Source organism: Macaca nemestrina, chromosome 14, assembly GCF_043159975.1.
Source record: "Macaca nemestrina isolate mMacNem1 chromosome 14, mMacNem.hap1, whole genome shotgun sequence".
Lineage (NCBI taxonomy): Eukaryota > Metazoa > Chordata > Mammalia > Primates > Cercopithecidae > Macaca > Macaca nemestrina.
The window spans coordinates 111,418,018-111,443,043 of NC_092138.1; the positions used below are offsets into that span (position 1 = coordinate 111,418,018).

At 57.2% G+C, this 25,026-nt stretch overlaps 1 protein-coding gene across 5 annotated transcripts in view; it reads left to right on the plus strand.

The window, feature by feature from the left end:
* The window catches only part of LOC105464100 (hemicentin 2), a 174,208-nt gene that overhangs the window by 114,833 nt on the left and 34,349 nt on the right, over positions 1-25,026 (plus strand). For all 5 annotated transcript variants that reach the window (XM_071078434.1, XM_071078436.1, XM_071078439.1 and 2 more), the window contains 25 exons: positions 100-250; positions 2,017-2,235; positions 4,970-5,083; positions 5,468-5,655; positions 6,304-6,400; positions 7,188-7,349; positions 7,499-7,612; positions 8,377-8,579; positions 9,261-9,342; positions 11,259-11,390; positions 13,773-13,916; positions 14,001-14,160; positions 14,247-14,371; positions 14,738-14,921; positions 15,999-16,096; positions 16,534-16,800; positions 17,174-17,364; positions 17,817-17,898; positions 18,001-18,137; positions 18,714-18,855; positions 18,959-19,103; positions 20,626-20,753; positions 21,660-21,816; positions 22,699-22,820; positions 23,936-24,100. In XM_071078434.1, coding sequence (XP_070934535.1) covers positions 100-250; positions 2,017-2,235; positions 4,970-5,083; positions 5,468-5,655; positions 6,304-6,400; positions 7,188-7,349; positions 7,499-7,612; positions 8,377-8,579; positions 9,261-9,342; positions 11,259-11,390; positions 13,773-13,916; positions 14,001-14,160; positions 14,247-14,371; positions 14,738-14,921; positions 15,999-16,096; positions 16,534-16,800; positions 17,174-17,364; positions 17,817-17,898; positions 18,001-18,137; positions 18,714-18,855; positions 18,959-19,103; positions 20,626-20,753; positions 21,660-21,816; positions 22,699-22,820; positions 23,936-24,100 — 3,709 coding nt within the window. The remainder of the gene's footprint in view (positions 1-99; positions 251-2,016; positions 2,236-4,969; positions 5,084-5,467; positions 5,656-6,303; positions 6,401-7,187; positions 7,350-7,498; positions 7,613-8,376; positions 8,580-9,260; positions 9,343-11,258; positions 11,391-13,772; positions 13,917-14,000; positions 14,161-14,246; positions 14,372-14,737; positions 14,922-15,998; positions 16,097-16,533; positions 16,801-17,173; positions 17,365-17,816; positions 17,899-18,000; positions 18,138-18,713; positions 18,856-18,958; positions 19,104-20,625; positions 20,754-21,659; positions 21,817-22,698; positions 22,821-23,935; positions 24,101-25,026) is intronic.

Genomic DNA, 25,026 nt, shown 5'->3' on the forward strand with positions numbered 1-25,026 from the left:
TTTTTGGAGAATGTATTGAGAAATAAGCACAATTGTTTTGGTGCTCTTGGCCCCTCATTTCTGATCTCCCGACCCCCGACCCCCTCATCTTCCTCGCAGCCCGTGACCCCCAGCCCGCGGCTGCATGTCCTGGGCGAAGGGCGACTGCTCCAGATCCAGCCCACGCAGGTCTCAGACTCAGGGCGGTACCTGTGTGTGGCCACCAACGTGGCTGGCGAGGATGACCAGGACTTCAACGTGCTCATCCAGGGTGCGTGGCACCAGTGGGCTGGGGGTGGGGCTTCGGCCAGTATGAGGACATTGCGGGGCTGGCCCTCCGCAGGCACCCACCGTGTGTCCTGCAGCTCACATGCCACCCACGGCATCTCCCACTGGCTCATCTTAGCAGCCCAGAGCAGCATCCTGCCCCAACCCCTCTGCCTCGAGGGACCAAAGCCAAAGACATGAGGACTCTGGCCCCAAACCACAGAACTGAGTTGGTGGAGGCTGGAATGGTCTGGTTGAGCCAGAACCCCACACTCGTAGCCCCTCTGCCAGATGCCTCTCACGATGTTAGGGAAACCTGGGGATTTGCTTCGGAATCTCTGGTCGAGAGTAAGCTGAGTGGCTGCCTCAGTGATTGAAACTCCTTGTGGGTGCCTGGGGCTCATTATATTCTTCTCTCACTTTCGTCAGTGTTTGACATTTTCCTTTTTAAAAAGTGAAGGAAGGAAAGGAGGGAGCCGGGCGTCAGAGAGGCTGGGAGGGAGAGGCTGGGAGGCTGGGAGCGGGGGCTGAGAGGCTAGAAAGAGGAAGCTAGGAGGGGGATGCTGGAAGGCTGCATGGGGGAGGCTGGGGGGAGGCTGTGGAGATGGAGGGAGAGGCTAAGAGGCTGGGATGAGGAGGCTGGGAAGGAGGCTGGGAAGAGGAGGCTGGGAGCTGGGATGAGGAGGCTGGGAAGGGGAGTCTAGGAGGGGGAGGTTGGGACGGGGAGGGTGGAAGGTAGGAAGGGGAGGCTGGAGGGCAGGGAGCTGGGAGTGGGAGGCTGGGAAAGGGAAGCTGGGAAAGGGAGTCTGGGAAGGGGAGGTTGGGAGGGGGAGGGTGGAAGGTAGGAAGGGGAGGCTGGAGGGCAGGGAGCTGGGAGTGGGAGGCTGGGATGGGGAGGCTGGGAGACTGGGATGAGGAGGCTGGTAAGCTGGGATGGGGAGGCTGGGAAGGGGAGTCTGGGAGGGGAAGGTTAGGAGGGGGAGGGTGGAAAGTAGGAAGGGGTGGCTAGAGGGCAGGGAGCTGGGAGTGGGAGGCTGGGATGGGGAGGCTGGGAAAGGGAGGCTGGGAGGAGGAGGCAGGGAGGTGGGAAGGGGAGGCTGGGAGCAGGAGGCTGGGAGGCTAGAAAGGGGAGGCAGGGAGGCAGGAGGCTGACAGGCAATCTGGGCGATGGATAAGTGTTCAGAACCAGGTTTTGCTACACGACGCCTGTGGACTGTCCTGGCAGGAGCAACGACTGCTCCGGGCTGCCCTTTGTCATCTCCAGTGCTTCTGGCCACCAGTCCTCTAGCCCTGGCTCTGTCATGAACTGGTTGTTACCTGGGGACAACCTGGGGATGACATGGCCCCCTCCGGGCCTTAATTTGATCCTTTGTAAAATGCAGGTGATCAAAGCAGGTGACCTTGAGGGCCCCCTCCATTTCTAAAGCTGATGATTTTGTGCTTCTGTGCTCTGATAAACAAACATTGGCTAAAGCTTAGTATCTGGCTTCTAACTGTGCAAAATATTTCCACGTTACAGGGAGTCTTTAGCATCCATTAGACACGAGCTGCTTAGGGAAGGAGCCTTATCCTAGTGCCTAGCACATAGTAGTTGCTCAATAAACACTGGTTTAGGAAGTGAGGGAATTTAAGAAATGCCCTGACCTAAGGGAATGGCTCAAATAATGGATTTCCGCACCTGGGAGAGGCTGGGATGAGAATCTGTGTGAGCAGAGGTGCATTCCCCACCCCTCTGCTGTGCTTCCTAAGGGCTTTGTCTCCCCCACCCAGTGCCCCCCATGTTCCAGAAGGTGGGTGATGCCAGTGCAGCCTTCGAGATCCTGTCCCGGGAGCAGGAGGCCCGGGGCGGAGTAACGGAATACAGGGAGATTGTGGAGAACAACCCAGCCTACCTGTACTGCGACACCAACGCAATCCCACCCCCGGAGCTCACCTGGTACAAAGAGGATCGGCCCCTCTCGGCCGGGGATGGGGTGTCTGTGCTGCAAGGTGGGTCAGGGCTGCGTGAAGAAAGTGGGCGCTTTGAGCTCTCCTGTGTGCTGCCTGCTGTGTGACCTTAAGCAGAGCACATAACCACTTTGGACCTTAACTGCAATTTGTAAACTGGGGGTACAAGTTCTTTGCCTGTGTGAAGGCAAAGACTGGATTGCCTTTTGTCTCTGGTTTATAGAGCAGAGCCTCCTACCATGGGGCATGCCCTTCTGGGCTTCAAGATCCCTAATGTCCTTAAACGATTGGCAGAAGCTGCCACTTTCTCTGCAGAGGCAGCTGACTCCTTCGTTAATCGTCAACAAAGCTCATGACCCCAAACGCTGACGAAGCTCTGGCTGGACATTGAAGGCCACACTGTGGTGGCTGAACTCATGTCTTGTGTGTCTGGGTTTTTTTTTTTCTTTTTCTTTTTTCTATTTTTATCTTTTGAGATAGAGTTTCGCTCTTGTTGCCCAGGTTGGAGTGCAATGGTGTGACCTCGGCTCACTGCAACCTCCACCTCCTGGGTTCAAGCGATTCTCCTGCCTCAGCCTCCCTAGTAGCTGGGATTACAGGCATGCGCCACCACGCCTGGCTACTTTTTGCATTTTTAGTACAGATGGGGTTTTTCCATGTTGGACAGGCTGGTCTCAAACTCCCAAACTCAGATGATCCGCCCGCCTCGGCCTCCCAACATGCTGGGATTACAGGGGTGAGCCACCGCACTCAGCCAAGTTTTGTTTTTTTCTTTCACCATCTAAGTGGTATTTGTTTATTTATTTGAGGTAATTTAATTTTTTAAAGTAAATCTTTTAGAATAATTTTTTGTAGGTGATTTTGACTTAAAAGACTCCAGGACCACGCAGGGCTTAGAAATGCCCGGCCCACCTGGCTCATGAGGGAGGCCTGGGTGGTCTCTCTGTTTGAGATTTGAACTGTGTCCTGCCGGAGATGGACCAGCGGTGGGGCTGGTTTTGGAGAGCAGCGGTCAGTTGCACAGGTCTCCAATGAGCAGAATCAGACCAGGGTTTCTACTTTGGTGCTTGCAAAAAAAGGAGGTGGCTGGGCGCGGTGGCTCACACCTGTAATCCCAACACTTTGGGAGGCCGAGGTGGGAGGATCGCTTGAGCCCGGGTATTCAAGACCAGCCTGGGCAACACTGTGAGACCCCATCTGTACAAAATATTTTAAATCTAGCTGGGCATGGTGGCATGTACCTGTGGACCCAGCTACTTGGGAGGCTGAAGAAGGAGGATCCCTTAAGCCCAGGAGGTCAAGGCTGCAGTGAGCCGTGATCATACCACTGCACTCCAGCCTGAGTGACAGGTCAAGACCCTATCTCAAAAAAAGAAAAAAAGAAAAAAAAAAAAAAAAGAAGGAGGCCTCTTGCCTATCCAGGAGTGCAACTCTTACTGAACGCTGTTAGTTCCTGTCAGAAACCTCTGGACGGACCCCTTAACCTGGCCACTGACCACTGATCCTGACCCCAAGTCCTGGGTGCACAGTAGGCTCTGTCACCTGCTGATCTCAATCAGACTCTAACCATCAGCTAATCCCAACCAATAGCTGAACCCAGACCACAGCCACCAACTGCCCCCCAGTCCTACCCACTTACCTCCAACCCTACCACTCACCTCTCACCCTGGCAACTGACGTCTAACCTCTGTTCTCTAATCCTGAGAACATAGGCGTCATGGTCACAGCTGACCTGAATTCTTACCCTGACCTTTTGCTCAAACATCAGCTGACCCCTACAATGCCACTGCTGCCTCAATCCTGGCCATGGGGTTCTGCAGGCTCTTAACCTGGTCAAGCCACCCACAGCCCCGGGCCAGCCAGCCCCAACCTGGAAATCTGAGCATACAGTAACCCTGACCAGGCCCCCACTGGAGATCAACTCCAGCCCCCATAGATGCCAGGCTCTGGCCTTGGCTGCTCTTTTTTTTTTTTTTTTTTTTTTCTGAGATAGAGTCTTCCTCTGTTGCCCAGGCTGCAGTGCAATGGCGTAATCTCAGCTCACTGCAACCTCTGCCTCCTGGGTTCAAGCGATTCTCCTGCCTCAGCCTTCTGAGTAGCTAGGATTACAGGTGTGCGCTACCACACCCAGCGAATTTTTGTATTTTTAGTAGAGATGGGGTTTCGCCACGTTGGCCAGGTTGGTCTTGAACTACTGACCTCAGGTGATCCACCCGCCTCAGCCTCCCAAAGTGCTGGGATTGTAGGCATGAGCCACTGTACCTGGCCCCTGGCTGGCTTTTGATCACAGAGTGTCCCAGGCAATGCCTCCCCTGCCCCCACCCCTGCTTCTAACCCCACCAACCACCACAGCCCCAGGAGCTATCTCCCCTGCCTCCTGAGTCTCTGCTTGGACTCTGCCCTTGCCAAGAAGCTGGGCTCAGCACAACAGCAAAGCTGAGCCAGCAACCATTGCCGTCACGCCGAACACTGCCATGAAGGCTCAGGTTTGCCATCTGTAAGATGGGAGTGACAACAGTGTGTGCCCCACAGAGGCATTGTGGGACAGGCCCAGAATGTGCCGTCCAGGGCCTGGCACACAGCAAGTGGTGGCTGTGCCCTGACTTGACTCCACTCCACGCGTGAGCTGGGCGGGACAGGCTGATTCTCTTCATTTCACAGATGAGGCAGGGGACAGTCACATGTCCCAGGTCCACTCCAGAGGAGGGAGCAGCGTCCTTGCTCTTGGGGGTGACTCTTGTGCCTGAGCTCAGGCCTCTGTCCCGTATCCCTGCAGGAGGCCGGGTCCTGCAGATCCCCCTGGTGCGGGCGGAGGATGCCGGGAAGTACTCATGCAAGGCATCCAACGAGGTGGGCGAGGACTGGCTGCACTACGAGCTGCTGGTGCTGAGTGAGTGGCCGGGCCTGCAGGCGGTGATTCCCGGGACTGCAGGCGCCGTAAGAGCCTCCCTCGGAAGGGGCAGAGGCAAAGTGCGCACAGTTTCGCTGTGCTCAGAGGTTGAAATTGGAGTTACAAGCTCAACCTCAAAAATCATGCAGGACTGGGCACAGGTTCCATCCAAGTCAGAAGCTTCCTGGCTGTGTGACATCGAGCAAATCGCAACCCTTTCTGTGCCCCTGATTCCTTAGCTGCATCAGGGATTGGGAGGGCTTGGAGAGAAGGGCATGAGGATCCCAGCCGGCACCTGACACCAAGTGCCACCCTCACCTCCATGGCGACCCCCACCCCCGGGGACCTGTGCCAGCCCCTCAGCCTCCTCTCCCCCACCCCCAGCCCCACCTGTGATCCTGGGCGCCACAGAGGAGCTGGTGGAAGAGGTGACGGTGAATGCCAGCAGCACCGTCAGCCTGCAGTGCCCGGCCCTGGGAAACCCCGTGCCCACCATCTCGTGGCTCCAGAATGGGCTGCCTGTCTCCCCGAGCCCACGGCTGCAGGTCCTGGAGGACGGGCAAGTCTTGCAGGTCAGGGCAGCCCCCTGCACGTGCTAGGGGCTGCGGCTGCTGAGGCCCAGCACCACTTGTCTGGGAGCCAGGGAGGGGTCGGTTATCTGCAAATGAGGCTCTTTGCTGGGACCCATGCTGGAGCCCAGCCAAGAATCACCTGTGAGGCGCCATGCTGGGCCAGCACAGGCCTGTGCACAGCATCCAGAGCTTCAGGAGACGCCTAGCAAAGGATGCATATGAGTGCGGGACCCAGAGCCTAGCACCGCACAGAGCAGCCTTCCCCGGACCACCAGCTGGCACATGCAGAGCCGTGCCCAGCACTCAGACATCAGGCAGCCCCCTGAGTCACTCCATGTGCAGACACAGAGCTGCAGGGACCCCAGGAGCCCCCCACACACAGCATGGCCCTCCACAGGGGTGGGGGAGGCGCTTGTCACATCTGGTTTGCTACAGAGAACCACCCAACACCAACCTCATGCCCACTCCTGAGTGCCACACAAGGCCCTGGATGGAGGAGGTTCTAGGTCTCCATGAGCTGCCTGGTGCCTGCGTCCCTGGCATGGGATGGGAGGAAGGGAGGGAGTCCTCACAGTCATTCCTGAGGTGTGGGGGGTGGTGTCCAAGGGGCCTCAGGCATCACCCAGGCATGGCTCCCTGCACCCACAGGTTTCCACGGCAGAGGTGGCCGACGCCGCCAGCTACATGTGTGTGGCTGAGAACCAGGCGGGCTCCGCTGAGAAGCTCTTCACCCTCAGGGTTCAAGGTGAGCTGGGCTGAGCAGGCAGCCCCTGTGGGTTCCTTTTCCCTCCCCAGGGGTCACTGCCTTGGGGCTTCCAGTATCCTGGGCTCTGGGACCTGCAATCAGAGTTGAAGGATCCCAGCCTGGTCCCAGCCACATCCCAAGACAGCATTTGGAGGACCCTGATCACTACTGGGCCAACCCCAGGTGGTTTTAAGCAACTTTGGAGGTGACCAGGGAACAGCTCTTTTGAGGCGTTACACCACCATTACTGAGCACTTACTGTGTACCTGACAGGAGGCTGAGCACTTTCTCTGGGCTGACTCCTTCCAGTAGAGCTAGGTTAGCCCAGATTTGCAGCTGTGGGAGCAGACTCAGGGAGGTCGCTCTCAGAGAGGAGTAGGGGGTCTCACCGCCCCGGAGCCTGCGCTCCCAACCTCTGTGACTCATGACGTACACTGCACTGCAGTGGCTGTGAGCTCTGTCTCCGATGCGGGGACAGCTGTGGTCTCGGAGATGGAGGAAGACAGTGTTGAGCCCTCAAGGTCATGGGCTCAAACCTGAGTTGATATCTTAGCTCTGCCACTGACCAGCTGTGTGGCCTTGGAACAGTGACTTTCCCTCTCTGATCCGCTACCCAGTGTCCTTCTGTGTAAGACAGTCATGGCAAATTAAGGTTTCTGAATTATTTGAAGTTGTGCCGAGATGAAGCCCCAGGAGCTGAGTGAGGTTCAGGGTTTCTCTCGGGCTCCGTGCTCCCCTGCTGATGTGATTCTCATGCCTTTCTCTACCGTGGTGACTGTGGGGATAGTCCCGCCACGAATCGCAGGCCTGGACTTGGAGCAGGTCACTGCCATCCTCAATAGCAGCATCTCCCTCCCTTGTGATGTCCACGCTCACCCAAACCCCGAGGTCACATGGTACAAGGACAGCCAGGCCCTCTCCCTGGGTGAAGAAATCTTCCTCCTTCCTGGTGGGTAAACTGAGGTGTCCAGCCCAGCTCTAAGGTTACATGGGGAGAGAGTTGCTCCTCTGACCTGGGACAGGGCTGTCAGCCGGGCAGGGATTTAGGACTGGGGGCTGGGCTAGAATGCTGGTGTGAGGGGCTGGCTCCCCCCACAGGTACCCACACGCTGCAGCTGGGGCGAGTACGGCTGTCGGACTCCGGGACATATACATGCGAAGCCCTCAACGCTGCCGGCCGAGACCAGAAGCTGGTGCAGCTCAGTGTTCTGGGTACGTCCATGTCTGTCCCCGACTCATACCGTCCCCCTCCTTCAGTCACCCCTCAGCCCACACTCCCCAGGGAACATAGCCAGGAGAGGGCCAGGAGGCACAGGGGGAGGTTGGGACGCCCGCATGGGTCAGCTCTGAGGAGGGGGAGCAGCGGGATGGGCCCCAAGAGCCTGGCTAGGGAAGGGGCCTCCCCAAGCCTTGTGTGATCGGTGAAGCCTTTTTCACGGTGGAGCCTGTTTCAAGGCTCGTGGTCTTCAGAATCCTCTGGGGGAAAAGCTGGTCCAAGGCATCTTGGGCAAGGACTCTCTGGAAGGTTCTTTCTAGCCCTGGGGCTGGTTCATTCACTTGCACGAACACCAGCCAGACGCTGCGCCAGGCTCTGTGGGCTCACAGTCGTGGGGAACCGGGACTTCTACATTGGTTCACTGGAGCCACAGGGGGGCTGAAGGGGCGCCCACAGAGGGGCTATAACCCAGCTGGGGCCTGCCCCCTGTAGGAAAAAGTCTGGGTGGGGGCAGGCGTCAGCATCTCCCCCATCTAGGAGGCTGAGGCTCAGAGAGGCAGGAGGCTGTCCCTGGTCACTCAGCAGGTCCTTGGCGTGCTGGCCTGGTTCTCTTCCTCCAACTCCCCTGGGTCTGCGCCAGCACCCAGGGCTGGGTCTGCTGTGTGACCCTGGTGGGTCTCCACTGGCATTTTCCCTGTGGCTGAGTGGGGAGGGCGCGGGGACAGCCACAACACCTCACTCTGCTATCTCCTGCCCCCAGTTCCCCCTGCCTTCAGGCAGGCTCCCAGCGGCCCCCACGGTGCGGTCCTGGTGAGGGTCGGGGACAGAGCTGTCCTGAGCTGCGAGACAGATGCGCTCCCTGAGCCAACTGTGACCTGGTACAAGGATGGGCAGCCCCTTGTCCTGGCGCAGCAGACCCAGGCTCTGCAGGGTGGGCAGAGGCTGGAGATCCAGGAGGCCCAGGTGAGCAACCTTTGGGGCACGGGCAGCCATGGGCAGCTACAGGAAAGTCGCCTCTCAGCCCTGGCGAGCTGTGGGGAGGAAGGTGGGGAGGACATGCGTTGCTGCCTCCTTGGCCTGTGGGACCCCAAACCGAGTTGATTAGCAGCTTCCAGGGTGGGAGACGTGGGTGGAGCTCAGGGCTCTGGAGTCACGTTCCAGACCCAGCCCTGCAGTCATGGCATGAGCCTTTCCTGCTTCAGTTTCCTTGGCATCTAGATGCTTTTATCTGGTCCGCTCTGGCTGACCGTCTGAGACTCCTGGGAGTCTGCTCTGCCCTCCTTCCCTCCCTCCCTGGTGTGGATTAGATGCTCACGGTGTTTGCTGGATAAATGTTTGCTGTTCCCCTGGAAATCCATTCCTGGTCAGGCTCCATCCCCACAGCAAGGGGGGCCTCTTCCTCCCAGCTTGGCCCAGGGAGGGAGGCCCCCGGAGCCTGTGTATTCACTGTTGAGGGGCTCTCCTGCTTCCTGAGGCTCTTGGAAAAGGCCAGAGGGTCCTGATTCCCTTTGGCTCCCCAGTCAGGACCAGCATATTTGGGAGGCCCCTGCTCTGGAAGTTTTGGGGGCCTAAATGCTTTTGGGGAGCCCTAGCACCCCACTTCCAGCTCCAGCACACAGCCACTGTGTGCTCTTCCTCTCTCAGGTGTCAGATAAAGGTTTATACAGCTGTAAAGTCAGCAACGTGGCTGGGGAGGCTGTGCGGACTTTCACCCTCACCGTCCAGGGTAAGCCGGGGACCAGCCTGGTCAACGTAACCATGGAGCCCCTAGCAACACCCGGGGTTGCCGAGGAGGACAAAGACAATAGCTGAACAGAGGCAGTGCTGCCAAGTGCTGAGGGCACAATGACTAGAATTTGTGTACATATCTATATCTATATCTACAGCTATAGATAGCTCTTTGCTTTTGTAGAGATGGGATCTCATTATGTTGCCCAGGCTGGTTTCGAACTCCTGGGCTCAAGCAATCCTCCTGCCTCAGCCTCCCAAAATGCTGACATTACAGGCGTGAGCCACTGCACCCAGCTAATTTCTAGAATTTAAAAGACTAGGGTTAGCAGGCTCCAAATAGAACTCTGCCAGTGACCTGCTTCATGGAGCTTAGCAGAATGACTTTGTCCCTTGGAGCCTAAGGTTTACCTTCAGTGAATGAGTCTAAAAGCAGTAGCTGCCTGCCAGGCACAGTGAACCTGGCCGATCCCATGGAAGCCACCAAAATGGCAGTGTCTATAAATTGCTGGGCACAGGGCCTGGCACATGGGCACTAAGATGAAGGAGCCCTATGAGATCAGACACACAGGAGGCCATGTCACCTGCATCTTGATCCCAGGAGGGCCTGTCCCATCCACCCAAGGAGGGAGCACAGATGCCATTTGATTGGACATGTGGCTTCAGCTGGGGTAAGAAGGAGCTTATTTACGCTGTCCAGGAAACTTGGCCAGATTTTCTGGGGCTCAGATGTCATGTTAGTTAGGATATAGACTTAGCCGTGCCACAAAGAGACCCCAAAATGTAGTTGAGTAAATGAGAGAGTTTAACTCTTATTCAAAAGCCCAGAGGTGGGTGTCTAGGCTGGTGCGTAGCTCAGCTCCATGCGGTAGTTAAGGGACCTGGGTTCCTTCCCTCCTGTTGATCTTCCATTTCTTAGGGTGTTGTTCTTGTGCATATGGTTGAAACTGGGACACGGCATCCTGTCCTGGCCCACAGGAAGCAGAAAAGAACAGAAGTGGTGGGCAAGCATTTATTTCCTGCGGAAGTTGCACCTGCCCCTTCTGCGTGTATTCCATTAGTGAGCGCTCAGGCAGCTGACTGCAAGGGACACTGGGAAGTGTAGTTTCTGCTAGAGTGATCGTGGGTGGGCTCAGCTAAAACTCTGCCGTGCACAGTGGGAAGAACGGGCTGGGGGGACACCAGCCATCTGCCATGGATGCCAAAGCCAGTAGCCTCCCAACCAGGTGAGCGGTGGGCCCATGCAACACTGAGCCATACGCAACACAATCGTTGAAAAGGACTGACAAGACGGAGTGCAGGGGCTCATGCCTGTAATCCCAGCACTTTGAAAGACTGAGGCAGGGGCATCACTTGAGCCCAGGAGTTTGAGATCAGACTGGGCAACATAGCGAGACCCTGTATCTACAAAAAATAAAAAATAAAGTAACGAGAAAAGGACTGACACCAGGCTCGCTGCTCAAAGCTCCCAGCCTTTTCTGATGGCTACACTGATGAACAGTGGAAAGTGGGGGAATATCTGGTCCCTGAGGGCAAAGGCATTTCATCTTGAGCCTGGTTGACTCTGTTCCACTGGTGATGGCTGCCTGGGGTGTGTGACTTCATCCTGGCAGATCAGGAGAGAGTGCTGAAATCGATTAGTGATGTCTGCCCTGGCACAGGTTAAGGACTGTGAGGCTTAAGGGTGAGTGAGCCTCCCATTTACCATCCTTGGGCTAAGTAGACCCTGCTGGAGCTTTGCTTTGTATGCTTTAAAATAGCCAGGCCCTGGTTCTGTTTACATTTGTGAATGAAACATAAAATGGGAACTCCTAACTACCGGGAAGGGCTTCTTAGGCCTCCCTGATCTGCCTGAGGGGAAGGAAGTAGGGGAAGAGTCTCAGAATTCTGACAGTCTGGTTTTTTTTCCTGCAGTGTCCCCAACATTTGAGAACCCCAAGACAGAGACAGTGAGTCAGGTGGCTGGGAGCCCCCTGGTCCTGACCTGTGATGTGTCCGGGATCCCTGCACCCACGGTCACTTGGCTGAAGGACAGGATGCCCGTGGGTAAGCACATCTGTCCTTGTCTGTTTTGCGGAAAGCATTCCTTTCTGTAATAAGATGACAGCGGAGGTGGCGGAAGGAAGTTATTGGTTGTTGATGATCTTGGCAAAACCAGAGACTGGTGGTGCCATGTTGGCCCTGCCCCATTTGTGTTTGAGCGAAGTGTTATTTATTGGCCCTTGGAATCCAAACACAAGGAGCGTCTCCTGTGGGGGTTTGAAAGCTCCTTTGCATCCACACCCTCAATCATCTCCCACGAGACAGCAGACGTGGGCTCTCCATTGTGCAGGGTGGGCACTGAGGGCTGTGGAAAGCCCACTGGCTGACACTGGGCTCAACATTGGCCCCCAGAGCTGCTCCTTGGTGGTGACTCAGCTCTGTCCTAGCTGGGCCGTGGGTCACCCCCATCCCCCATGCAGGCCTCCCCATTCTGGCCACTGCTGTGCCCGTTGTTCCTCCACATGAGGGCAGAAGCCCCACGTGGTCTCCTGGGCCCACTGTGCCTCCCATGCAGGCTCCACGTGGGGCAGAAAGGTCTGAAGGTGCAGCTCGGAGCTGGTCCCTTGTCTGGTGGAAATCCGTCCACAGCGGGGGCTGGTGCTGCCAGCCACCTCTCCCTGCCCCTCCATGCAATAAATGTGGCTGTGCTGGCTCCTCCAACCTGCCCCTCTCTCTCATAACAGCTTTATTGGGATATAATTCACACACTATATAATTCACCCACTGAAAACATCCAATTCAGTGATTTGTAGTACAGTCACAGAGTTGTATGACCATCACCACAATCAAATTTAGAACATTTTTATCACCAAAAGGACACCCCATACCCATTAGCAATCACTCCCTGTTTTCCCCCAATTTCTTCTTTCCCCAGAGCCAGGAAACCACAAATCTGCTTTCTGTCTCTGTGGATTGGCCTGTTACGGGCATTTCACATCAACGGCATCATAGAGTGTGTGGCCTTTTGTGTCTGGCTCCTTCCACTTAGCATGTTTTCAAGTTTCATCCATGTTGTAGCGTGGATTAGTACTTCATTCTCTTTTTTTTTTTTTTTTTTGAGACGGAGTCTCTCTCTGTTACCCATGCTGGAGTGCAGTGCCACAATCTTGGCTCACTGCAACCTCCGCCTCCCGGGTTCAAGCGATTCTCCTGCCTCAGCCTCCTGAGTAGCGGGGATTACAGGTGCGCACCACCACAGCCAGCTAATGTTTGTATTTTTAGTAGAGATGGGGTTTCACCGTGTTGGCCAGGCTGGTCTCGAACTCCTGACCTCAGGTGATCCACCTGCCTCGGCCTCCCACAGTGCTGGGATTATAGGCGTGAGCCACTGTGCCTGGCCAGTGCTTCATTCTTTTTAAAAATTAAATTTTTCTCTTCATTCCCTTGTGTGGCTGAATATTCCATCGTGTGGCTGTGTCACGTTTTGTGCATCCACTGGTCAGTTGATGGGCATTTGGGGTGTCTGCACCTTTTGGCTGAGATGCTCAGTGCTGCTGTGAACCTCTGTGTTCGTGTTTCTGCGTGGACCTGTGTTGTCGCCTCTCTTGGGTCAGGTGGCTGCAGGCCCCGCCCCCTCTCATGTCCAGCTCTTGGCACCTGTGTTCCCTGCCTGGAATACCCACCCAGGCTCCCGTGGTCACCTCCGCTCCCCACTGGCTGATTCCTGCTCAACATTCACGTCTCAGCGAAGACTCACCACCTCCAGGAGCCCTCCCGACCCTTCCTGTGCCCCAGGTTCCCCCGCTCCATTAGGGGCTCACGGGGCTTGTCCGCACTGGGTCCCCTTGTTTCATGGCCCCCACCCTGATACATTGTGAACTCCTTGAGGACAGGGACTGAGTTGCCCTCATCTTTGATTCCCAAGCTCCATGCTAGGCACAGGGCAGTTGCTCGTGTTTTTGTGTTGAGAGGCTGGCTGGACCCATGAGGATCTGGGCGGGGAGATGGGCCTGGGCTGGGGCAGTTAGGGATGGCTTTGGGCAGGGGTGTGGCTGGAGAGAATGAAGGGGGAGGCCTGAAGGCCGGGAGTGGGAGGAGCCTGAGCAGAGGCCCAGGGGGAGGCCCCAGGGTGACCTGTGTGGGGTCAGTGAGGGGCAGGTTTGACTTGAGCAGAAACCTTGATAGATGGGGTAGAGGGTCAGGGCGGGGAGGGAGAGGATGGGAGGTGAGAGCTGGGCCCGAGAGCAAATCCTGGATGCTGAAGGGAGAGGGTCTCTTGGGAAGAGCTGTCTCAAGTGGAAGGAAATGAGGGAGGATTCTAAGGAACAGAGACTGGGCTGGGGAAGGTGGGGACATATAAGAAGGAGCTTCTGCCTCTGGGGGGTTCAGTTTTCTAGGAGCACAAGAAGGGGCTGGGGGATTCAGGGGTCCCCCTCTGTCCCACAGAGAGCAGCGTGGTGCATGGTGTGGTCTCCCGCGGGGGACGCCTCCAACTGAGCCGCCTGCAACCGACCCAGGCAGGCACCTACACATGTGTGGCTGAGAACACTCAGGCCGAGGCCCGCAAGGACTTCGTGGTCGCAGTGCTGGGTAGGTCTGCGCCCTGCACCCTCCTGTCCCACTCCCATGGCTGCCCCTGCCGTCACCCAGGGCCTCACTGCACCCCTGCCTCAGTGCCCCCCCGGATCCGGAGCTCGGGCACCGCGCAGGAGCACCACATCTTGGAAGGGCAGGAGGTGCGGCTGGACTGTGAGGCTGATGGGCAGCCGCTGCCGGATGTGGCCTGGCTGAAGGACGGCAGCCCGCTGGGCCAGGACATGGGCCCCCACCTCCGGTAAGACTTGGCCCATGCCCTCCCCAGAGGCGGCAGAGCCCACTTCACCTTATGCCCCTGCTGTCGGCCCTCCCTCCCTGTGGCAGGTTCTACCTGGATGGCGGCTCCCTGGTGCTAAAAGGCCTGAGGGCCTCGGACGCGGGTGCCTACACCTGCGTGGCCCACAACCCAGCCGGGGAGGACGCCAGGCTGCACACGGTGAACGTGCTGGGTGAGGAGCCCGGGGGCATCTGGAGGGTGATGCGTGGGCCTGGGCACGGGAGATAAGGTGACATGTGAGCAAAGCCCACACTGTGACCTGGGCCATGGGTCTCACTTCCCTGGGCCTCCGTGCCCCATCCTCAAACTAGAGGACAATAATGCCAGCCCAGGGTACAGTGGAGATTCGGGAGGTGAGAAGAGAGTCAGGGAGTGGCTGTGCCCCCCATGCAGTGGGCCTCATCCCTCATGAGGGGCGGAGACCACTGTGGTTGCTGGCGGCACAAGTCCAGGTCTCTACTTCTGGGATTTCCCTGGGAGGAGCCCACTTTCCTCCCAAGACCTCCTCATTACTCCTCTTTTTTCTACCCACCCCCAGTTCCTCCCACCATTGAGCAGGGAGCAGACGGCTCGGGGGCCCTGGTGAGCAGGCCTGGGGAGCTGGTGACCATGGCATGCCCTGTACGGGGCTCCCCGCCCATCCATGTGAGCTGGCTCAAGGACGGCCTGCCCCTCCCGCTCTCCCAGCGCACCCTCCTCCACGGCTCTGGCCGCACCCTCAGGTAGGGGAGATGGCACACAGGCGTTGGCTGTTCCACTCAGAGTGGACATGTGGGGATTGACAGCCAGTGGGAAGTGCTGGAAACCAGGACTGTCAGCAAAACCCACCCCCCATCCCAGAGCGAGTGTGGACTGCGCCCCAGCTGCTAATGTCAGGATGGGTCTCAGGGACCTAGGGAAGGGGAGGTGGTCAGGATAGGAGGAGATGCAGGAGAAGTCAGGTTTCAGGGAAGGAGAGACCAACCGGGTCACCGGAGACGAGGCCTGAGGACGGACTGTTGGCTTTGGTGCTATGGCTGTCCCTGGGGACTGGGCAAGAGCAGCTGCGGAGGGGTGGGTGAGGTGAAAGGGGTTGAGAGAAAGTGGGAGGACAGATAGTGAAGCCAGTGAGCTGAGATGACTCCAGTGAACTCTGAGGGCAAAGAGGGTTGCGTAGAGGAAGAGGAGCCAAGCTGTCCATGTGGGACGCGGAGCTTCCGGAATTTGGGAGGCAGGAGGTCTGGCTTCAGAAGGAGATGGGTTGCAGCAGGCAGCAGGGGTGGAGGCAGCTGGAGGCTTTATCCTGGGGGCACCAGAAACCCGGGTAAAGAATGTAAGCAGGCCGGGCGTGGTGGCTCACGCCTGTAATCCCAGCACTTTGGGAGGCTGAGGCGGGCAGATCACGAGGTCAGGAGATCAAGACCATCCTGGCTAACACGGTGAAACCCCGTCTCTACCAAAAATACAAAAAACTAGCCGGGCGAGGTGGGGGGCGCCTGTAGTCCCAGCTACTCGGGAGGCTGAGGCAGGAGAATGGCCTAAACCCGGGAGGCGGAGCTTGCAGTGAGCCAAGATCATGCCACTGCAGTCCAGCCTGGGCGACACAGCGAGACACCATCTCAAAAAAAAAAAAAGAGTTTAAGCAAAGGCTGGGCTCAGTCACTCTGACCACTCTGGCCAGCAAGTTCTTGGGAGACAAAGGATGGAAAAGAGAGGAAGTCTTTCCACACAGCCGGCCTCTCCTGTCTCTCCCTCTCTCTTCCTCTCTCTCTCTCTCTCACTTTCTCTTCTCTCCTTCTCCCTCCTCTCGGGAGATTCAGGATTTCCCAGGTGCAGTTGGCAGATGCCGGCATCTTCACCTGCGTGGCCGCAAGCCCAGCTGGCGTGGCGGACAGGAACTTCACCTTGCAGGTGCAGGGTATGGAGCAGGGGGTGGGGCAAGGGGGTCTCTGGCCTTGGTGGGTGAGAAGCAAGGCCCTTGGCCCCCCTGCCCATCTGGGTGGAACCAAGGATGGGCCCTGGGGGCATCAAGGAGAGTGGACACTGCGGCTCAGTCTCTGACGCACTGGATTGCCCGTTCGCACCTCACAAGTAGCCATGGGCACTCTGATATGCCCAGGATAGGTGGGGGCAGAGAGGCCAGTGCAGGAAGCAGCTCTGTAAATAGACAATCACAATTCAGGGAACTAGTGACACTGGGAGACGGAGAGGATGCTGTGGGAGCACAGAGGAGGGCACCCCACCTGGCCTTGGGGGACCAGGGCGGCTTCCTGGAGGAGGTGATGTCTAAGTTGAGTACTGGAGATAAGAGTCCTGGAATAAAATGGCTCCTGCCCACCTTTCTGCCCTCCACAGTGCCCCCTGTCCTGGAGCCGGTGGAGTTCCAGAATGAGGTGATGGTGGTTCGTGGCTCCCCAGTGGAACTCCCGTGCGAGGCCCGGGGCGTTCCCCTGCCTCTCGTGTCATGGATGAAGGACGGGGAGCCCTTGTTGTCCCAGAGCCTTGAGCAGGGGCCCAGCCTGCAGCTGGAGACAGTGGGAGCTGGTGACTCGGGGACCTACTCCTGTGTGGCCGTGAGCGAGGCCGGGGAAGCCAGGAGGCATTTCCAGCTGACCGTCATGGGTGGGTCCTCTGGCCTCTGGCCAGCTTCTCTGGGCTCAGGGGAGAGGGTGGGACTCTGGAGGCAATGGGAAGGGCAGTGAGGGAGGTGAGTCCCCTGGAGGCCTGGGACTGCCACCTGGGAGTGGAACTCGGGGAACTTGGTTCCGGCTGGGATGCCTCTCGCCTGCCTTACCTGCAGGGAGTGGGTGGCCCGGCTTTCATTCTCCCATGGCTGCGCTCCTGGGTTCTTTCCACCAAACCTTGGTGGCAGATGCAAGAACGAGAGCCACCAAAATGTGGGAGCAGAGCCCCCAGACTCAGCACGCGTTTTCAAGTGTGGTACCATCCTGGAAACGTGTGTCAATTGTGTGTTCCCCTCCATGGTGGCTTGCAGAGCCCCCTCACATTGAGGACTCAGGCCAGCCTACAGAGCTGTCGTTGACCCCCGGTGCCCCCATGGAGCTCCTCTGTGAGGCCCAGGGCACCCCCCAGCCCAACATCACCTGGCATAAGGACGGGCAGGCCCTGACCAGGCTGGAGAACAGCAGCAGAGCCGCAGGGGTGCTCCGGGTGGAGAGTGTGCAGGTACCGGTGCTGCCACCATGGGGTGAGGCTGGGGGCTGGGGGAGAGGGGAGGGACTGCAGGTTCCCCAGACCCAGTGGGCAGTTGACAAGGTTTGCCTGAAGCTCCTCCTCTGTGTGGGGTACGAGGGTGTGGAGGTGACCCACCTAAGCCGTGCCCTTGGGAGCTCCCAGCAGGGTCAGGGCCCAGGCTGATGCCAAAACCAGGTGACCCCATCTAAGCCAGAGGAGGGCTGGTGCAGTTAAGGGGGACTTCTGGGAAGAGGCAGGCATCGCACCAGCCCTAAAGCAACAGTGAGAGGGAGGGAGAGGGCATGGGTTGGCTGGGAAGGTGGATGGCAGACCTCGCAGGGCTGAGTTTGAATTCTGGGTCCCTTGTGGCATAAGAAAGAAACCAGATCGGGAGGCAGGCAGACAGGGGCCAGGGGCAGCTGCTCAACCCGCTCCATCTCCAGGTTGGGGATGCCGGGCTGTACACTTGCCTGGCTGAAAGCCCTGCAGGTGCAGTCGAGAAGAGCTTCCGGGTCAGGGTTCAAGGTAGGTGGTGGGGGTGGGGTGGGGGCAGGGCCGGGAGGCAGGACGGGCTCGTGGCAGGGGTGAGTCTACCTCTCACATCCTCTTGTGCCACCCGCTTCCCAGCCCCTCCAAACATTGTTGGGCCCCGAGGCCCCCGCTTTGTGGTCGGCCTGGCCCCGGGGCAGCTGGTCCTGGAGTGTTCGGTGGAGGCAGAGCCAGCGCCCGAGATCACGTGGCACCGAGATGGCGTCGTGCTGCAGGTGGGCGCCAGGCGGGGCCCCAGGGTGCTGCCTTCTGTCCCTCTCAGGCCCCAGACCTGACCTGGCCGGATCCAAGATCCAGAGCGGGTGCCAAGGGCCTGCTCTGAGCTGCACTTTGCACCCTGTTGCCCGGGTGTCATACCCCCCATTGTCATTGTCACTCCCATTTTATGGATGGGGACACTGAGGCAAGGTTCAGGTCACTCAGGGCTTCCGAGGCCCACCCAGTGTCCTCCCCCTGGTTCCTTGAAGCTATGCTTAGCGGCTGTGTGGCCTGGGCTGGTGACCAAGGTTCTCTGTGCCCACCTCTCAAATGGGGTCAGTTTGCGTCTGTGGATTCAGGGTTGTGGGTGTTCTGACAGGAATTCCAGGGACAGGAGATGCATTTCCTCCCAGAGGAGTGCATTTCCTTAGAGGGTCCTCAGCAGGTCACAGTCAGGGCCTGCGGTCAGGCTAGAAGGACAGAGCCACTGTCCAGCTTCACCAGTTCCTCAGTCCTCCACATCTGGTGCTGGGGTCTGGTCGGGAGCAGTTGGGCACTGATAAGGGTCTCTCCACCCTGGCGGGGATCTCCAGGAGGACGCCCACACACAGTTCCCAGAGCAGGGCAGGTTCCTCCAGCTGCAGGCCTTGAGCACGGCTGACAGCGGCAACTACAGCTGCACAGCCCGCAACGCTGCAGGCGGCACCAGCGTGGCCTTCCGCGTGGAGATCCACAGTGAGTAGAGCCCGCCCCACCCCGCCCTGCCCACCCCACCTCACCCTGCCCACCCCCTTAGAGCCACAGCTCCCAGCACCACTCCTTCTGTGCCCCTCCCCAGCGGTGCCCACCATCCGGTCGGGACCACCTGCAGTGAACGTCTCAGTGAACCAAACAGCCCTGCTGCCCTGCCAGGCCGATGGTGTGCCCACACCCCTCGTGAGCTGGCGGAAGGACGGGGTACCCCTGGATCCCAGGAGCCCCAGGTGGGAGAGGGAAGGGGTGGGCCTCGGGGAGGCTCTCAGGTGCCACTTTGTGGGTTGCAAACCAAACCCACTTGGGCAATTGGAGCAGAAAAGTGACTTTATCATCAGGACATGGGGCGGGCAATTGGAGCAGAAAAGTGACTTTATCATCAGGACATGGGGCGTCTCAGAACACAAGGACAGGCCCACCACTCATGAAGGTCTCTTGCTTGTTTGACTTGATCAGAAGCCTTGATAGATGGGGCGGAGTAGAGGGGCATGAGTGGGTCTCACGAGATCTGATGGTTTTAAAGCTTCTCTCAGCTTCTCTCGGTGTGGGCTTCATCTTTCTCTCTCTTGCCTTCTTCCTTGGTGAACGTGGGAGAAACACATGCCCTGACAACCCCATAGCCCCCAGCCTCACCCAGGTTTACAGCTCCTCAGCTCACTAGGAAGCTGTCTGTGAATCCCCACTCTAAATTCCCAGGGCACAGAATGCCATTGGCCCAGCCTGAGTGATATGTCCATCCCCCATCCAATCAACTGTGGCCAGGGGCGGGATTGCACGGTACAGACATGGCCCTTGGGAAGGGCACTTTTCAGATCTCAGGACTGCTCTCAAGAAGAGCAGGGTGCTGCTCCTTCTGCGTCTCAGGAGAGGCCAGGCCCAGGAGGGTGTCGGGGAGGCCCAAAGCAGCCCTTCTCTCCATCTTTCCAATGTTGGCTTGGGCTGTGGGGAGCTGCTCATGGCTCTGACCGCCTGACCTTGGCCTCATAGATGCAAGACTCTGACCTCCAAAGGTAGCATCTGTATTAGTCCATTTTCACGTTTCTGATAAAGACATACCTGAGGCCGGGCGCGGTGGCTCACGCCTGTAATCCCAGCACTTTGGGAGGCCGAGGCGGGCGGATCACAAGGTCAGGAGATCGAGACCATGGTGAAACCCCGTCTCTACTAAAAATACAAAAAATGAGCCGGGCGCGGTGGCGGGCGCCTGTAGTTCCAGCTACTAGGGAGGCTGAGGCAGGAGAATGGCGTGAACCCGGGAGGCGGAGCTTGCAGTGAGCCAGGATAGCGCCACTGCACTCCAGCTTGGGCGACAGAGCGAGACTCCGTCTCAAAAAAAAAAGACATACCTGAAACTGCGCAATTTACAAAAGAAAGAGGTTTATCGGACTTACAGTTCCACACGGCTGGGGCACGAGTCACATGTTACGTGGATGGCCGCAGACAAAGAGAGAGCTTGTGTAGAGAAATTTACGTTTTTAAAACCATCAGATCTCATGAGACTGATTTACTATCACGAGAACAGCATGGGAAAGACCTGCCTCTCTGATTCAATCATCTCCCACCAGGTCCCTCCCACAACACGTGGCAATTATGGGAGCTACAAGATGAGATTTGGGTGGGGACACAGAGCCAAACCATATCAGCATTCTCTCACTGGGAAAGGGGAGGCGGAGGGAAGGGTCTTGCTGGGGACAGCCCTGCTCCAGGCCCACTGGCCTGCCCATCTCCACGGCAACCCCCTGTCCATTCCAGGTTCGAAGTTCTGCCTGAGGGTTCCCTGAGAATTCAGCCAGTCCTTGCCCAGGACGCCGGCCACTACCTCTGCCTGGTATCCAACTCTGCTGGATCCGATCGCCAAGGCCGCGACCTACGGGTCTTTGGTAGGTGGCCTGGGGAAGGCCTTCAGTGTCCAGTCCCTGTTGGGGTCCAGTCCTGCTTAGTTTCTGGGTCACCCCAGCTGTCAGGAGCCAACAGCCAATGGTCTTCAAATGTTTTTGACCATGAAGCCCTTTAGTAAAAAGTTGTGATCATGCACACTCAAAGGACACAGATGTATTTTTAGTGCATATATTACATAACAGAACAGTGATTTGATTAAGTAAGAAAGCATGCACAAAAGGTAAAACAAGTCTGGGAGACCGTGGCAGGAGAATCACTTGATCCCAGGAGTTTGAGACCAACCTGGGCAACATAGTGAGACCCCATCTCTACAAAAAAAAAAAAAAAAAAAAATCCTTAAATTAGCCAAGCGTGGTGGCACATGCCTGTAGTCCCACCTGCCTGGGAGGTTGAGGTGGGAGGATCACTCGACCCCAGGAGTTTCAGGCTGTAGTGAGCCATGATCACACCACTGCACTCCAGCCTGGGCGATAGAGTGAGACTCTGTCTACAAAAAAAAAAAGTAAAACATGTGAAAGGATAAAATTCAAAATCACTAGACTCAGATGCCCCAGTCTCCTCCCCCTCGAATGGATCAGCTTGTGTGAGGCTGCTCTGGCGGGCCCTGGCCTCAGGTGGGGGGCTAAGGGAGTGGAGGCCTGGAGGCCTCAGTCAAGGAAAGGCAGCAAGGGGGTGCCGGGCTCAGGGATGTGGAAAGCCCAGAACACGCAGTTTTGGGAGGCTGTTGGAAGCGCCGTCTTGGGACTTTGTCCTGCCCTCTCCCTCTGTGCTGCCTCAGGGATGGGTGGAAGACAGTAGGCAGTGGCTTTGCCCCTGGGCACAGCCTCAGAGAGCCCCCAGCCCCTGTGCCCGCTGCACCTGTCTCCTGACCACTGCGCTCTCCCCAGAGCCTCCAGCCATCGCCCCCAGCCCCTCCAACCTGACCCTGACCGCCCACACCCCAGCCTCGCTGCCCTGCGAGGCCAGCGGCTCCCCTAAGCCCCTGGTGGTCTGGTGGAAGGACGGACAGAAGCTGGACTTCCGCCTGCAGCAGGGCGCCTACCGGTAACGAGCTGGACCTTGCGGTGACTTCCTGAGACACACGGGGTGGGGAGGCACTCTCGTCTCATGGGGGCATGGGGCAGGGACGGGGCAGGGTGTGCTCAGGTCTCACCGGAGTCAGGACCAGAACTTGTGTCTCAACTTTGGGGATCAGAAAGTCTTCACACGGAGATAGAGGTGAGGGCACTGGGGACATACAGCTAAGCAGAGACATCTGGGCTTGATTTATATCCACCAGAGTCACTCATCTAAAAACAAAACATGAACTGGGCGTGGTAGCTCATACCTGTAATCCCAGCACTGTGGGAGGCTGAGGTGGGAGGATTACTTGAGGCCAGGAGTTCAAGACCAGGCTGGGCAACATAGTGAGACCCCATCTCTACAAAAAAATTTAAAAATTAGCGGAGTATGGTGGTGGGTGTCTGAGGCTGAGATGGAAGGATCCCCTGAACCTGGGAGGTTGAGGCTGCAGTGAGCTGTGATTGTGTCAGTGCACTCCAGCCTGGGCAACAGAACCAGACTCTGTCTCCAAAAAAAAAAAATGTCAATTTTTAAAAATTGGAAAACCAATGTAACAAACCTAGACTTAGTGAAAATGAAGTCAGTAACTAAGACTCTGAGCCGCTTTAAAGTTGTGGTTCTTACAGAAGTTATCGTAGATGGTTATTGTAACAAATGTGCAGGGTTACAGAGAAACAGGGATGAAAATGAAAATCACTCACAAATCAGCCAGCTAGACCTTTGGGGTAGAAACTTCTAGAAGCCATTTCTAGAGTCAGGGCTGGAGGTCAGGTACAGGAAATGGGCATGAGACCCCCACAGCCAGAAAGCCACAGCTGGTCTGTCAGCCCAGCAGCCACTTGGCCGTCCATCTGTCCGCCCCAGGCTCCTGCCCTCCAACGCCCTGCTCCTTGTGGCCCCTGGCCCCCAGGACTCAGCCCAGTTTGAGTGCGTGGTGAGCAATGAGGTGGGCGAGGCCCGCAGGCTCTACCAGGTGACCGTCCATGGTGAGTCAGGGCAGAGGTGGAGGGGGACACCTGGGGTGGGGGCAGCGCCTTCCCGCCCTTGGGGGCTCTCCCTGCCTGCAGGGAATTGTGTGGCTTTTTCTTGCGCTGCACTGGACACCTCCTCCAGGAAGGCCTCTCAGATCCTCCTGGGTCACTGCTGACATAACCCCAGCTCCGGCACAGTTCCTGGCCCCTCCCAAATCCACAATGTTCTAAATTCACATCTGACCTTGTCATCACCCCCATTAAAAATCCCTCCCTCCACAGCTGCCTGCTGCCCTCAGGACAGAATGCAAGAATTCAGCCGGGCACACCAGGTCCTGTGTGGTCTGGCCCTGCCAAGCCCCCAGATTCAGTTCACGCCAGACCTGCCTCATTCCAGGGTCTAATCGAGCTGCTCAGCTTTTTGTTCCTTGCCTCAAGGACTTTGTACAGGAACACGCTTCCCCTTACTCAGCAAACACCTGCTTTCCCTTCAGATCGCAGGTTAAATGCCATTCCCCCTGGAGGTCTCCTCTGGCCTCCCCTACTTCAAGTGGGAAACCCACGAGTAACCCCCTGTGAAGTTACTAGGCCAGGGTCTCTAAGGAAAGCCGTATCCCACTGGGTGCAGTGGCATGTGCCTATAGTCCCAGCTACTCAGGAGGCTGAGGCGGGAGGATCGCTTGAGCCCAGGGAGTCCTGGACTGTAGTGCACTATGCTGATTGGGTGTTCGCACTAAGCTCAGCATCAATATGATGACCTCCCGGGAGCGGGGGACCACCAAGTTGCCTAAGGAAGGGTGAACCTGCCCAGGTCGGAAACAGCAGGTCAAGACGGGTTGATCAGTAGTAGGATCACACTTGGGATTAGCCCCTGCATTCCAGCCTGGGCAACATATTGAGACTCCATCTCTGAAAAAAATACAGTTTTTTTTTTTTTAAGAAAAAAACTATAGCCCCGTGCCCAGAAGGATTTGCTGAGTAGACAAATGTGACTTCTCCCTCTGTTGTCCCACCTCACTCCTTGGCCCTTTTTCGCTGATGTCACCTTGTGTACTGGCTTTACCCCTGGCCCCATGCCGTGAGTTCCCCATGCACGCCGGCAGGGCCTCAAGCCTTGTCTTGGGTTTCAGTGCCTCCCACCATTGCTGACGACCAGACAGACTTCACCGTGACCATGATGGCACCCGTGGTCCTCACATGTCACAGCACGGGCGTACCAGCTCCGACCGTGTCCTGGAGCAAGGCAGGTGCCCACCTAGGAGCTCGGGGAAGCGGCTATCGTGTCTCACCATCGGGTAAGTAAGGGTAATCCACAGAGAGAGGCAGCTGACGGGAGACTGGGAGAGCAGGCAGAGGGGGTGAAAGAAGGTCACCTGGTGGAACAGGATGGAACAATCTGGCCTGGCTCTGCCTCTCCTGGCTGTGTGACCTGGGAGGACCCTCTCGCCCTCTCTGAGCTCCATATTCTCCTCCATGCTCTGCAGTGTTGAGACCCATCAGTGGTTCCCCAAGACCCTCTGGCATACAAGTGCTATTTCATGGCGAAATAAGAAAAATAGGGCCGGGCGCGGTGGCTCAAGCTTGTAATCCCAGCACTTTGGGAGGCCGAGACGGGTGGATCACGAGGTCAGGAGATCAAGACCATCCTGGCTAACACGGTGAAACCCCGTCTCTACTAAAAATATTAAAAAAATTAGCCAGGCGCGGTGGCGGGGACCTGTAGTCCCAGCTACATGGGAGGCTGAGGCAGGAGAATGGCGTGAACCTGGGAGGCGGAGCTTGCAGTGAGTGGAGATCGCACCACTGCACTCCAGCCTGGGCGACAGAGCGAGACTCCATCTCAAAAAAAAAAAAAAAAGAAAAAGAAAAATAACAGCTCCCTGGGAGTTTTTGTAAACCTAGTTTAATCCCATCAGAAAGATCCTCCTTTATTCTGAAATTATCTTTTGGTGTTGAAACTTCCTTTTCTTGATGATATTAAGATAATAGTACATGGTGATTTTTTTTAAGATGGAGTCTCACTCTGTCTCCCAGTCTGGAGTGCAATGGTGCTATCTCCGCTCACTGCTGCCTCCACCTCCCAGGTTCAAGGGATTCTCCTGGCTCAGCTTCCCAGGTAGCTGAGATTACAGGAACCTGCCATCATGCCTGGCTGATTTTTGTATTTTTGTAGAGATGGGGTTTCACTATGTTGGCCAGGCTGGTCTTGAACTCCTGACCT